The sequence below is a fragment of the Procambarus clarkii genome, chromosome 39 (assembly GCF_040958095.1).
Source record: "Procambarus clarkii isolate CNS0578487 chromosome 39, FALCON_Pclarkii_2.0, whole genome shotgun sequence".
Classification (NCBI taxonomy): domain Eukaryota; kingdom Metazoa; phylum Arthropoda; class Malacostraca; order Decapoda; family Cambaridae; genus Procambarus; species Procambarus clarkii.
The window spans coordinates 38,486,531-38,501,427 of NC_091188.1; the positions used below are offsets into that span (position 1 = coordinate 38,486,531).

Consider the following 14,897-nt stretch of genomic DNA (forward strand, 5'->3'; position numbering starts at 1 on the left):
TCCTCAGGTTGTTAAACCCGGTAGTTACCCATCAGGTTGTTAGTGCTGGTAGTTACTCCTCAGGTTGTTAGACCCGGTAGTTACTCCTCAGGTTGTTAAACCCGGTAGTTACCCATCAGGTTGTTAGTGCTGGTAGTTACTCCTCAGGTTGTTAGACCCGGTAGTTACCCATCAGGTTGTTAGTGCTGGTAGTTACTCCTCAGGTTGTTAGACCCGGTAGTTACCCATCAGGTTGTTAGTGCTGGTAGTTACTCCTCAGGTTGTTAGACCCGGTAGTTACCCATCAGGTTGTTAGTGCTGGTAGTTACCCATCAGGTTGTTAGTGCTGGTAGTTACTCCTCAGGTTGTTAGACCCGGTAGTTACTCCTCAGGTTGTTAGACCCGGTAGTTACCCATCAGGTTGTTAGACCCGGTAGTTACCCATCAGGTTGTTAGTGCTGGTAGTTACCCATCAGGTTGTTAGTGCTGGTAGTTACTCCTCAGGTTGTTAGACCCGGTAGTTACTCCTCAGGTTGTTAAACCCGGTAGTTACCCATCAGGTTGTTAGTGCTGGTAGTTACTCCTCAGGTTGTTAGACCCGGTAGTTACCCATCAGGTTGTTAGTGCTGGTAGTTACCCATCAGGTTGTTAGACCCGGTAGTTACTCCTCAGGTTGTTAGACCCGGTAGTTACCCATCAGGTTGTTAGTGCTGGTAGTTACCCATCAGGTTGTTAGACCCGGTAGTTACTCCTCAGGTTGTTAGACCCGGTAGTTACCCATCAGGTTGTTAGACCCGGTAGTTACTCCTCAGGTTGTTAGACCCGGTAGTTACTCCTCAGGTTGTTAGACCCGGTAGTTACTCCTCAGGTTGTTAAACCCGGTAGTTACCCATCAGGTTGTTAGTGCTGGTAGTTACTCCTCAGGTTGTTAGACCCGGTAGTTACCCATCAGGTTGTTAGTGCTGGTAGTTACCCATCAGGTTGTTAGACCCGGTAGTTACTCCTCAGGTTGTTAGACCCGGTAGTTACCCATCAGGTTGTTAGTGCTGGTAGTTACCCATCAGGTTGTTAGACCCGGTAGTTACTCCTCAGGTTGTTAGACCCGGTAGTTACCCATCAGGTTGTTAGACCCGGTAGTTACTCCTCAGGTTGTTAGACCCGGTAGTTACCCATCAGGTTGTTAGACCCGGTAGTGAGCAAAATGTTAATTTGTCGTCAAAATACAAAAGCCAAAATAACCGAGAAATTCATTATTATTATAAAAAAAAGCTACAAAAGTGCTTTTTTTTAAGTCAAATTAGTGGCCGTGTAGCAGAGAACAGTCAGCCAGTTTAGTAATAATTATAGAAGCTTTTTTGGAAAGGATATTTACCACCTAATCTCCTCCCCCCCCCATCACCCCCTCCCCCCACCCCATCACCCCCCTCCCCCCCACCCCATCACCCCCCCCCCCCTCTCCCCCCCACCCCATCACCCCCCCCTCCCCCCACCCCATCACCCCCCCCTTTACCCATCTCTAGTGTTGCTCTGTCTCTGGAAAAAAAAGACCTTTTTTGTCCCTTTTGTAACCAGGCTTATGTAATGTCATTTTGAATACGTTGGCATTTTTGTCATTATTTCATTTTCAGCAGAGCGCCGCTATGATGAATGCTGAGGGGGGGGGGGAGGATTTGCATACATTATTTTTCAGTGTATGTGAACCAGGCGTCGCGATGCGTTACTAGTAAAGGCCTTTGTGTTTTATTTGTCATTTTTTTGCTGTCCCATTTGTGAATGATAGACGGTATGGTGATCTTGGCATGATGGATGGTGATCTTGGCATGATGGATGGTGATCTTGGCATGATGGATGGTGATCTTGGCATGATGGATGGTGATCTTGGCATGATGGATGGTGATCTTGGCATGATGGATGATAATTCTGGTGGATAGGGTGGATAGTTATGCCTCCTGGTGGACCAAACTCTCACAAGTCACGCCTGGCCTCGGGCCGGGCTTGGGCAGTAGAAGAACTCCCAGAACCCCATCAAGCAGGTATATGTGGGCCTGCGGGCCGCACCAAGCAACAGCCTGGTGGACCAAACTCTCACAAGTCAAGCCTGGCCTCGGGCCGGGCTTGGGCAGTAGAAGAACTCCCAGAACCCCATCAAGCAGGTATATGTGGGCCTGCGGGCCGCACCAAGCAACAGCCTGGTGGACCAAACTCTCACAAGTCAAGCCTGGCCTCGGGCCGGGCTTGGGCAGTAGAAGAACTCCCAGAACCCCATCAAGCAGGTATATGTGGGCCTGCAGGCCGCTCCAAGCAACAGCCTGGTGGACCAAACTCTCACAACTCAAGCCTGGCCTCGGGCCGGGGTTGGGCAGTAGAAGAACTCCCAGAACCCCATCAAGCAGGTATATGTGGGCCTGCGGGCCGCTCCAAGCAACAGCCTGGTGGACCAAACTCTCACAAGTCAAGCCTGGCCTCGGGCCGGGCTTGGGCAGTAGAAGAACTCCCAGAACCCCATCAAGCAGGTATATGTGGGCCTGCGGGCCGCTTCAAGCAACAGCCTGGTGGACCAAACTCTCACAAGTCAAGCCTGGCCTCGGGCCGGGCTTGGGCAGTAGAAGAACTCCCAGAACCCCATCAAGTAGGTATATGTGGGCCTGCGGGCCGCTCCAAGCAACAGCCTGGTGGACCAAACTCTCACAAGTCAAGCCTGGCCTCGGGCCGGGCTTGGGCAGTAGAAGAACTCCCAGAACCCCATCAAGCAGGTATATGTGGGCCTGCGGGCCGCTCCAAGCAACAGCCTGGTGGACCAAACTCTCACAAGTCAAGCCTGGCCTCGGGCCGGGCTTGGGCAGTAGAAGAACTCCCAGAACCCCATCAACCAGGTATATGTGGGCCTGCGGGCCGCTCCAAGCCACAGCCTGGTGGACCATCAAGCAGGTATCAAACTTCAACTGAAGTTTCGCTTCAGTTGCAACCTCAGGAATCCTAGAGGGTGCAGTAGTACACCAGGTTGCTATCCTTTTGACCATGCCATGATCTAGTTTCTAGAGCACGTGCGCCTGGGAACACCCCCCAAGTACCTCGATTCGAATCCGCATCACAGCTCCTACTGATTTCCTCATTGTTCCACCATCATAGTGTGATTACTCTCTGTGAATCTCCTGTTTGTCTGTAAAACTAACCGGACGCTAAAATATTTATGTCAACAAATTCACAAAAACAAAACTGGCTCAGTTGGAGAAACAACATTTATTTTCTTCACCAAGGCGAGGTGTCCACCCCAGGCGGCCAGAGGGGTACTGGCCGGCCAGAGGGGTACTGGCCGGATATATGAAGTACTACAACGTGTGAAGAATATTTTGTAATGGGTTTGGTAGGGGGGGTAGCAAGGGCATCTGGCCTCCCTGCAGGAAGGCCAGCTGGTCCTGCAGGAAGGCCAGCTGGTCCTGCAGGACGGCCAGGTGGTCCTGCAGGACGGCCAGCTGGTCCTACAGGAAGGCCAGCTGGTCCTGCAGGGAGGCCAGCTGGTCCTGCAGGAAGGCCAGCTGGTCCTGCAGGGAGGCCAGCTGTTCCTGCAGGGAGGCCAGCTGGTCCTGCAGGACGGCCAGGTGGTCCTGCAGGACGGCCAGCTGGTCCTACAGGACTGCCAGGTGGTCCTGCAGGACGGCCAGCTGGTCCTACAGGAAGGCCAGGTGGTCCTACAGGAAGGCCAGCTGGTCCTACAGGAAGGCCAGCTGGTCCTACAGGAAGGCCAGCTGGGCCTGCAGGAAGGCCAGCTGGTCCTGCAGGAAGGCCAGCTGGTCCTACAGGAAGGCCAGCTGGTCCTACAGGAAGGCCAGCTGGGCCTACAGGAAGGCCAGCTGGGCCTGCAGGAAGGCCAGCTGGGCCTGCAGGAAGGCCAGGTGGTCCTACAGGAAGGCCAGCTGGGCCTACAGGAAGGCCAGCTGGGCCTACAGGAAGGCCAGCTGGGCCTGCAGGAAGGCCAGCTGGGCCTGCAGGAAGGCCAGCTGGTCCTGCAGGAAGGCCAGCTGGTCCTGCAGGAAGGCCAAGTGGTCCTACAGGAAGGCCAGCTGGTCCTGCAGGAAGGCCAGCTGGTCCTACAGGAAGGCCAGCTGGTCCTACAGGAAGGCCAGCTGGTCCTACAGGAAGGCCAGCTGGTCCTGCAGGAAGGCCAGCTGGTCCTACAGGAAGGCCAGCTGGTCCTGCAGGAAGGCCAGGTGGGCCTGCAGGAAGGCCAGCTGGTCCTGCAGGAAGGCCAGCTGGTCCTGCAGGACGGCCAGCTGAGCCTGCAGGAAGGCCAGGTGGTCCTGCAGGGAGGCCAGCTGGGCCTGCAGGAAGGCCAGCTGGGCCTGCAGGAAGGCCAGCTGGGCCTGCAGGAAGGCCAGGTGGTCCTGCAGGAAGGCCAGCTGGGCCTGCAGGAAGGCCAGCTGGGCCTGCAGCACCACCACTACACCTGGGGTGCTTGTAATGCACCTCACCACCTCTCTAAACTCTCCCCCAACTGTTGGTCTGGGGCAGGGAGACCCCCAGCCTGCCTGATGGGGTGCTGGGGGGGGAGGGAAGGTGGGGAGGGGTGTTGGGGTGCTGGGGGGGCTGGGGCGGAGGGGATGTGGGGAGGGGTGTTGGGGTGCTGGGGGGGGGCGTGGGGGTGCTGGGGGGGGGGGGAGGGGAGGTGGGGAGGGGAGTTGGGGTGCTGGGGGGGGGGGAGAAATTTTGGCCTGTTTGTGTCTGTCTCTCAAACAGACAATTGCTTCTGTTTATATTTTAGTTTATTTCTTACCAGTTCAATAAGTGAAGTGTAATTTAGATTTGTTAATATATATATATATATATATATATATATATATATATATATATATATATATATATATATTTATATTTAGATAAAAAAAAATTTTTATTGGTGTTAAAATTAACGTAGATATATGACCGAACCTAACCAACCCTACCTAACCTAACCTAACCTATCTTTATAGATTAGGTTAGGTTAGGTAGCCGAAAAAGTTAGGTTAGGTTAGGTTAGGTTAGGTTAGGTTAGGTTAGGTAGGTTAGGTAGTCGAAAAACAATTAATTCATGAAAACTTGGCTTATTAGGCAAATCGGGCCTTGCGTAGTAGGCTGAGAAGTGCGTTCTGGCTACTAGGTACGATATATATATATATATATATATATATATATATATATATATATATATATATATATATATATATATATATATATAATTGGTTATATATTGCATCTTGATTTACTCAGACGAGGATTTTTCCAAATGTGACATTTGTCGATGTTTAAGTAAAACAATAACAATCTAACTGTAGAGTATTAGACTTATTAACAAGTTACACAACGTTTCGAACCTACATGGTTCATTCTCAAGCGCTGGGACTGGAGATGTTGTTGTTGTTTTAGATCTAGGGGCCTGACAGCTAAGTGGACAGCGCTTCGGATTTGTAGTCCTGACGTTCCGGATTCGATCCCCGGCAGAGGGGGAAACAAGTGGGCCGTGTTTCTTTCACCCTGATGCCCCCTGTTCACCCAGCAGTAAATAGGTACCTGGGAGTTAGACAGCTGCTATGGGCTGCTTCCTGGGGATGTGTAACAAAAAGGAGGCCTGGTCGAGGACCGGGCCGCGGGGACGCTAAGCCCCGAAATCATCTCATGATAACCTCAGGAAGATAGATATATATATAATTTAATGAAAAGTAACTTAAATGTGAAGAGTATTGTCCGTAGACTTTATCAGTCATTGACACGGCCGACACTACTCCCCTTCATGTAGTCTGAGGGGAGCTGTACAAGTGAAGATGTAGCTTAATATATTAGTAAATAAGGATGGGGATTTTGCCATCTCTCCAAGTCCCCGGTGATGGGTGAGGGAGGGAGGGAACTATCAGGGGGGGAAAGTGCCAAGCCATCACGACTATATAGCACTGGGAAGGGGTCAGGATAAGGATTTGGGATGGGACGGAGGGAAGGAATGGTGGACCTGTGGAGCTGGAATTTGGACTGGTGACAGGGTGTGGGGTCGAGGCTGGATGGGACTAGATGGTCACTATAGCTGCTATCATCTTGACGTTATCTTGAGATGATTTCGAGGCTTAGCGTCCCGGCGGCCCGGTCCTCGACCAGGCCTCCTTTTTGTTACACACCGCCAGGAAGCAGACTGTAGCAGCTGTCTAACTCCCAGGTACATATTTACTGCTAGGTGAACAGGGGCATAGGGTGAAAGGAACCCTGCCCATTGTTTCTCGCCGGCGCCCGGGATCGAACCCGGGACCACAGGATCACAAGTCCAGCGTGCTGTCCGCTCGGCCACCGGCTCCCTTGCGTGGAGATCTTAGAAAGCATAGGAACTAGTGGGAGGTTAATGAGTGCCAGAACTCTCTCTTAAAGTACCCAAGAGCACTTCCAGATGAACACAATAACAGTCTCTAGACCTTCAGGAATAACTTGCTAGAGCACTTCCAGATGAACACAATAACAGTCTCTAGACCTTCAGGAATAACTTGCTATTTTTCACTATTTTGTTTTTCTCTTATTAAGTCTGACCAGAAGAATATTGATAACTGCAAAAGGCATTTTGCTTCAAAACACACAGAAATCACACTAACGTGATATGTCAATTTTTTTTTTTAACCCTGTCGTAGCTGAGTCGATTAAGGCAGTATCTGGGATGCTCCCGGACGCAGGTTCGAATCCTCGTCACGGTCCTTGAGGATTTGTTCTTTTGCTTCAATCTTTCTTCCTTCCTGCCATTCTTATTCCTTTTAATTAAAATGTACAAAGATGTTAACTTTCATGTTCCTATTTAAATGGTGCAAGAGCTGTTATCTCACATGTTATCTCACATGAACAGTGTTATATATATATGTAAGTGACGATGAAAGTTATAAAAGTTTCTGGTACTTAAAAACTAGATATGAGAAAAATGGTTAAGGGTGATATCTTAGGGGGGATGACGGCTGAGTTGACAATGCTCGGGATTCGTAGTCCTGAGGTTCCGGGTTCGATCCTTGGTGGTGGCAGAAACAAATGGGCAGTTTCTTTTACCCTGATGCTCTTTTCACCTAGCAGTAAATAGGTACCTGGGAGTTAGTCAGCTGTCACGGGCTGCTTCCTGGGGGTGGAGGCCTGGTCGAGGACCGGGCCACGGGGACACTAAAGCCCCGAAATCATCTCAAGATAACCTGAAGATAGTGGATAAGGTGTTAGATATGCCAAGGTTCATGGAGCGCCTTGCTGTCAGGGTTCGAATCCTTCACCAGACTGAGCTTTCTGATACTTGACGAATGAATTTGATCGTTTTATATATGGCAGAAATATGTTGAAAAACTGGAAAAAAATAGCGTGAATTAGTTTCACATGAAAAGTGTGTCTGCGAAGGTGAAGAGTGAGAGGAGGAGGAGGAAGAGAGGTAAGAAAATGTAAGGTAAAGAGGGGAAGAGGGGTGGGTTTAGGAAGGGGAGCGGGGTGGATACATCACATTTTTACCCTAAGAATGGTTGCCTAAAAGTTTCTACTCAAGGGGGAGACTTTGTATGCTATCTTTGTGGATTAACAAACAGCGTGTGAATGGATTAATCGTCAAACATTGTTGCAGGATTGAAAGATCTTTCAGTCTGGTGGGATTTTATTTGTAACAATAAAGTTATTTCATAGGGATACTAGAGTGTGTGTGAGAGGTGGCGAAAATATGAGGATTTTAATGTTGGGGGAACTAACAGATGTGAGGAATGTTTTAATTTTTGTCTGTCTCTCTCTCTCTCTCTCTCTCTCTCTCTCTCTCTCTCTCTCTCTCTCTCTCTCTCTCTCTCTCTCTCTCTCTCTCTCTCTCTCTCTCTCTCTCTTTCTCTCTCTCTCTTTCTCTCTCTCTTTCTCTCTCTCTTTCTCTCTCTCTTTCTCTCTCTCTCTCTCTCTCTCTCTCTCTCTCTCTCTCTCTCTCTCTCTCTCTCTCTCTCTCTCTCTCTCTCTCTCTCTCTCTCTCTCTCTCCCCCCCTCTCTCTCTCCCCCCCCTCTCTCTCTCTCCCCCTCTCTCTCTCTCTCTCTCTCCCTCTCTCCCCCTCTCTCTCTCTCTCTCTCTCTCTCCCTCTCTCTCCCCCCCTCTCTCTCTCTCTCTCTCTCTCTCTCCACAAAGTCATTGGTAGTCGGAACTATTTATCGAACAGTGACTTTTGGAGAGTCTGTCATGGTGTATTGGTCCCGTTACAGGATATGCTAGTACATTTGGAGCACCAGGCTATCTGAGGTTCGAATCCTAACGTTCGAGTCATTACAGGACCGCAGGGAAGCTGGTAATATGTGAGCCTCACATTACTTTCCTCCGTCCCAAACGAGGTGGTTCAGGCGTCATTAGGGACATCGTTAGGGACGTCGCTATCCGGGTAGGTGGAGGGCGTTAATAACGTTACCCAGACGTTTTGATGACGTAAAACTGATGCAGATTGACGTATATTTTTTGTTATGCATGGCGACATACCCTGCGGCCAAACACCGCAACTGGTCCTATCTTCCGCTTGTTACAACTTGTAATAAAGGTGTTAAGTATTCTTATAACGTTTTTATGACGTTATTATGACGATTTTTAAATCTTGTTATAACGTTTTTATGACGTTATTATGACGATTTTTAAATCTTGTTATAACGTTTTTATCACATTATTATGCCATTTTTTGTTAAATCTTATTACAACGTTTTTATGACGTTATAATGACGATTTTTGTTCAATCTTGTCCATACGTTGTAGAAACGTTGTACTTTCGTCGTGTGTTTGCGGGTACTCACTCTTCAAGAGGCCTATTCCTTAGTGTTGGGGGTTGGTGCCTTTTAGCACTCACTGAACTCTTTATGCAGAAAATGTTTACGTTAAACATCTGAAAATGATGGAAATACCGATGTTTTGGTCTGTCTAGGATCATTATATAGTTATATAATTTTATATTTATATAATATACTCGTGTAGAGAAAGATATAATGGTCCAGGATTGACAGGAGTTACACAGAGTGACAGTAGGGTAGACTTTGGAGCCTCGAACCCCGGACCACAAAGAGGTATAAAACTACTGGCTTCCACTTTGGTGATGCTGGTTTTAAGGCTCCTCCGGTGGTCGATGGGGATGAAATGTTATCACGCACGCTGTTGTGGTTGGCAATTTGCAGACTGTAATGTCCTCACTTTCCATGTTGTCAGGTGTGTGTTAGATGAACAACCCAGCGGGTTTTCTTCCTATTGGGGAGTGTTGTTCTTGCTGTTATGGCGGTGTGTCCACTCACAGGATGAGTGGCGCTGCCCAATACTGTCACTATGGCGGAGTGTCCACTCACAGGATGAGTGGCGCTGCCCAATACTGTCACTATGGCGGTGTGTCCACTCACAGGATGAGTGGCGCTGCCCAATACTGTCACTATGGCGGTGTGTTCACTCACAGGATGAGTGACGCTGCCCAATACTGTCACTATGGCGGTGTGTCCACTCACAGGATGAGTGGCGCTGCCCAATACTGTCACTATGGCGGTGTGTCCACTCACAGGATGAGTGGCGCTGTCCAATACTGTCACTATGGCGGTGTGTCCACTCACAGGATGAGTGACGCTGCCCAATACTGTCACTATGGCGGTGTGTCCACTCACAGGATGAGTGGCGCTGCCCAATACTGTCACTATGGCGGTGTGTCCACTCACAGGATGAGTGGCGCTGCCCAATACTGTCACTATGGCGGTGTGTCCACTCACAGGATGAGTGGCGCTGCCCAATACTGGCACTATGGTGGTGTGTCCACTCACAGGATGAGTGGCGCTGCCCAATACTGTCACTATGGCGGTGTGTTCACTCACAGGATAAGTGGCGCTGCCCAATACTGTCACTATGGCGGTGTGTCCACTCACAGAATGAGTGCCGCTGCCCAATACTGTCACTATGGCGGTGTGTCCACTCACAGGATGAGTGACGCTGCCCAATACTGTCACTATGGCGGTGTGTCCACTCACAGGATGAGTGGCGCTGCCCAATACTGTCACTATAGCGGTGTGTCCACTCACAGGATGAGTGGCGCTGCCCAATACTGTCACTATGGCGGTGTGTTCACTCACAGGATAAGTGGCGCTGCCCAATACTGTCACTATGGCAGTGTGTCCACTTACACGATGAGTGGCGCTGCCCAGTACTGTCACTATGGTGGTGTGTCCACTCACAGGATGAGTGGCGCTGCCCAATACTGTCACTATGGCGGTGTGTCCACTCACAGGACGAGTGGCGCTGCCTGCCCAATACTGTCACTATGGCGGTGTGTCCACTCACAGGATGAGTGGCGCTGCCCAATACTGTCACTATGGCGGTGTGTTCACTCACAGGATAAGTGGCGCTGCCCAATACTGTCACTATGGCGGTGTGTCCACTCACAGGATGAGTGGCGCTGCCCAATACTGTCACTATAGCGGTGTGTCCACTCACAGGATGAGTGGCGCTGCCCAATACTGTCACTATGGCGGTGTGTTCACTCACAGGATGAGTGGCGCTGCCCAATACTGTCACTATGGTGGTGTGTTCACTCACAGGATGAGTGACCTGCCCAATACTGTCACTATGGCAGTGTGTCCACTTACACGATGAGTGGCGCTGCCCAGTACTGTCACTATGGTGGTGTGTCCACTCACAGGATGAGTGGCGCTGCCCAATACTGTCACTATGGCGATGTGTCCACTCACAGGATGAGTGGCGCTGCCCAATACTGGCACTATGGTGGTGTGTCCACTCACAGGATGAGTGGCGCTGCCCAATACTGTCACTATGGTGGTGTGTCCACTCACAGGATGAGTGGCGCTGCCCAATACTGTCACTATGGCGGTGTGTCCACTCACAGGATGAGTGGCGCTGCCCAATACTGGCACTATGGTGGTGTGTCCACTCACAGGATGAGTGGCGCTGCCCAATACTGTCACTATGGCGGTGTGTCCACTCACAGGATGAGTGGCGCTGCCCAATACTGTCACTATGGCGGTGTGTCCACTCACACGATGAGTGGCGCTGCCCAATACTGTCACTATGGCGATGTGTCCACTCACACGATGAGTGGCGCTGCCCAATACTGTCACTATGGCGGTGTGTCCACTCACACGATGAGTGACGCTGCCCAATACTGTCACTATGGCGGTGTGTCCACTCACAGGATGAGTGGCGCTGCCCAATACTGTCACTATGGTGGTGTGTCCACTCACAGGATGAGTGGCGCTGCCCAATACTGTCACTATGGTGGTGTGTCCACTCACAGGATGAGTGGCGCTGCCCAATACTGTCACTATGGCGGTGTGTCCACTCACACGATGAGTGACGCTGCCCAATACTGTCACTATTGCGGTGTGTCCACTCACAGGATGAGTGGCGCTGCCCAATACTGTCACTATGGCGGTGTGTCCACTCACAGGATGAGTGACGCTGCCCAATACTGTCACTATGGCGGTGTGTCCACACACAGGATGAGTGACGCTGCCCAATACTGTCACTATGGCGGTGTGTCCACTCACAGGATGAGTGGCGCTACCCAATACTGTCACTATGGCGGCGTGTCCACTCACAGGATGAGTGGCACTGCCCAATACTCTCACTATGGCGGTGTGTCCACTCACAGGATGAGTGACGCTGCCCAATACTCTCACTATGGCGGTGTGTCCACTCAGAGGATAAGTGGCGCTGCCCAATACTGTCACTATGGCGGTGTGATCACTCACAGGATGAGTGACGCTGCCCAATACTGTCACTATGGTGGTGTGTCCACTCACAGGATGAGTGACGCTGCCCAATACTGTCACTATGGCGGTGTGTCCACTCACAGGATGAGTGACGCTGCCCAATACTGTCACTATGGCGGTGTGTCCACTCACAGGATGAGTGGCGCTGGCCAAAACTGTCACTATGGCGGCGTGTCCACTCACAGGATGAGTGGCGCTGCCCAGTACTGTCACTATGGCGGTGTGTCCACTCACAGGATGAGTGGCGCTGCCCAATACTGTCACTATGGCGGTGTGTCCACTCACACGATGAGTGGCGCTGCCCAATACTGTCACTATGGCGGTGTGTCCACTCACACGATGAGTGACGCTGCCCAGTACTGTCACTATGGCGGTGTGTCCACACACAGGATGAGTGACGCTGCCCAATACTGTCACTATGGCGGTGTGTCCACTCACACGATGAGTGACGCTGCCCAATACTGTCACTATGGTGGTGTGTCCACTCACAAGATGAGTGGCGCTGCCCAATACTGTCACTATGGCGGTGTGTCCACTCACAGGATGAGTGGCGCTGCCCAATACTGTCACTATGGCGGTGTGTTCACTCACAGGATGAGTGACGCTGCCCAATACTGTCACTATGGCGGTGTGTCCACTCACAGGATGAGTGGCGCTGCCCAATACTGTCACTATGGCGGTGTGTCCACTCACAGGATGAGTGGCGCTGCCCAATACTGTCACTATGGCGGTGTGTCCACTCACAGGATGAGTGGCGCTGCCCAATACTGTCACTATGGCGGTGTGTCCACTCACAGGATGAGTGGCGCTGCCCAATACTGTCACTATGGCGGTGTGTTCACTCACAGGATGAGTGACGCTGCCCAATACTGTCACTATGGCGGTGTGTCCACTCACACGATGAGTGGCGCTGCCCAATACTGTCACTATGGCGGTGTGTCCACTCACACGATGAGTGACGCTGCCCAGTACTGTCACTATGGCGGTGTGTTCACTCACAGGATGAGTGACGCTGCCCAATACTGTCACTATGGCGGTGTGTCCACTCACAGGATGAGTGGCGCTGGCCAATACTGTCACTATGGCGGTGTGTTCACTCACACGATGAGTGACGCTGCCCAGTACTGTCACTATGGTGGTGTGTTCACTCACAGGATGAGTGACGCTGCCCAATACTGTCACTATGGCGGTGTGTCCACTCACAGGATGAGTGGCGCTGCCCAATACTGTCACTATGGCGGTGTGTTCACTCACAGGATGAGTGACGCTGCCCAATAAACTCGCCCCTCGGGGCAAAATTTAAAAAAAAATAACTGACTTACTCTCTATAAACATTCACATACAAGTACTATATACAGGACTATATACAGGACTATATACAGGACTATATACAGGACTATAACATGTAATTGTGCTAATGTTATATTTGCCAAAATTTAATTTTTCCTATCCACTACTATTGCTCTTTTTTTCCCTCCCTGTAATTGAAGATTTTTTTTTAATTAGAAAATTTTAGTTATTTCATTATTTTATTTATTTCATCTTGTTATTTAGATCTTTTGTGTTCTGAAGTTATAGCATTTTTAGTCGTTATTTATTTCCATTAGTTTTGAAAAACTTTCAATTTTTACCTTGTTTGTTTTAAGATGATATTGATTTTTTTTCAATAGTTTATGGGGCAGGTATTGTTAGTTTTCGGGGGCAGGTGTTGTTAGTTTATTGGGGGCAGGTGTTGTTAGTTTATGGGGGCAGGTGTTGTTAGTTTATGGGGGCAGGTGTTGTTAGTTTATTGGGGGCAGGTGTTGTTAGTTTATGGGGGGCAGGTGTTGTTAGTTTATGGGGGCAGGTGTTGTTAGTTTATTGGGGGCAGGTGTTGTTAGTTTATGGGGCAGGTGTTGTTAGTTTATGGGGCAGGTGTTGTTAGTTTGTAGGGGAAGGTGTTGTTAGTATATGGGGCAGGTGTTGTTAGTTTATGGGGCAGGTGTTGTTAGTTTGTGGGGGCAGGTGTTGTTAGTTTGTAGGGGCAGGTGTTGTTAGTTTGTGGGGCAGGTGTTGTTAGTTTATGGGGCAGGTGTTGTTTTTCACATGTTTAAGGTTGTTCTCCGCCTGCGTAGGTGAGCCCGTAGTGGACTTACCTGGCGCAGGAGCGGGGCAAGTAGCACGGGCTATGGCGAGCCCGTAGTGGACTTACCTGGCACAGGAGCGGGGCAAGTAGCACGGGCTATGGCGAGCCCGTAGTGGACTTACCTGGCGCAGGAGCGGGGCAAGTAGCACGGGCTATGGCGAGCCCGTAGTGGACTTACCTGGCACAGGAGCGGGGCAAGTAGCACGGGCTATGGTGAGCCCGTAGTAGACTTACCTGGCGCAGGAGCGGGGCAAGTAGCACGGGCTATGGTGAGCCCGTAGTGGACTTACCTGGCACAGGAGCGGGGCAAGTAGCACGGGCTATGGTGAGCCCGTAGTAGACTTACCTGGCGCAGGAGCGGGGCAAGTAGCACGGGCTATGGTGAGCCCGTAGTAGACTTACCTGACACAGGAGCGGGGCAAGTAGCACGGGCTATGGTGAGCCCGTAGTAGACTTACCTGGCGCAGGAGCGGGGCAAGTAGCACGGGCTATGGTGAGCCCGTAGTAGACTTACCTGGCGCAGGAGCGGGGCAAGTAGCACGGGCTATGGTGAGCCCGTAGTGGACTTACCTGGCACAGGAGCGGGGCAAGTAGCACGGGCTATGGTGAGCCCGTAGTAGACTTACCTGGCGCAGGAGCGGGGCAAGTAGCTGCCTACAAGATATCACCTAGGAGGGATATCTAACTACCCATCGGGCCAATAGGCAGCTGTGTACCGCTATTGCTACACGCGGGCTGGCGCTCCAATCTCTTTAGGGACCTCTTACGGCTTCCTAACAGCCAATCAGAGTACGATTAGAGTACGAGCAGTAAATAGGTACCTGGGAGTTAGTCAGCTGTCACAGGCTGCTTCCTGGGGGTGGAGGCCTGGTCGAGGACCGGGCCGCGGGGACACTAAGCCCCGAAATCACCTCAAGATAACCTCAAGATAACGATGTCTCACCTTGCCGGTGGATCTTGCGAGGTTTAACAATCTTTTAACACACTCGTAGTGTATTTTCTGCCTAACTACCAACTGTGAATTGTACTATTAAATGTAAGCCGGATAATATTTTGGACT

At 50.7% G+C, this 14,897-nt stretch overlaps 2 protein-coding genes across 3 annotated transcripts in view; both read left to right on the plus strand.

The window, feature by feature from the left end:
• LOC123760270 (uncharacterized) overlaps positions 1 to 14,897 on the plus strand; it is a 743,064-nt gene that overhangs the window by 71,975 nt on the left and 656,192 nt on the right. The window lies entirely within an intron of this gene.
• Positions 1,782 to 14,897, plus strand: part of LOC138372689 (involucrin-like) — a 68,471-nt gene continuing 55,355 nt past the window's right edge. The window contains exons 1-2 of the mRNA XM_069338196.1: positions 1,782 to 1,902; positions 3,361 to 4,434. Of these exons, the coding sequence (XP_069194297.1) occupies positions 1,782 to 1,902; positions 3,361 to 4,434 (1,195 nt within the window). The remainder of the gene's footprint in view (positions 1,903 to 3,360; positions 4,435 to 14,897) is intronic.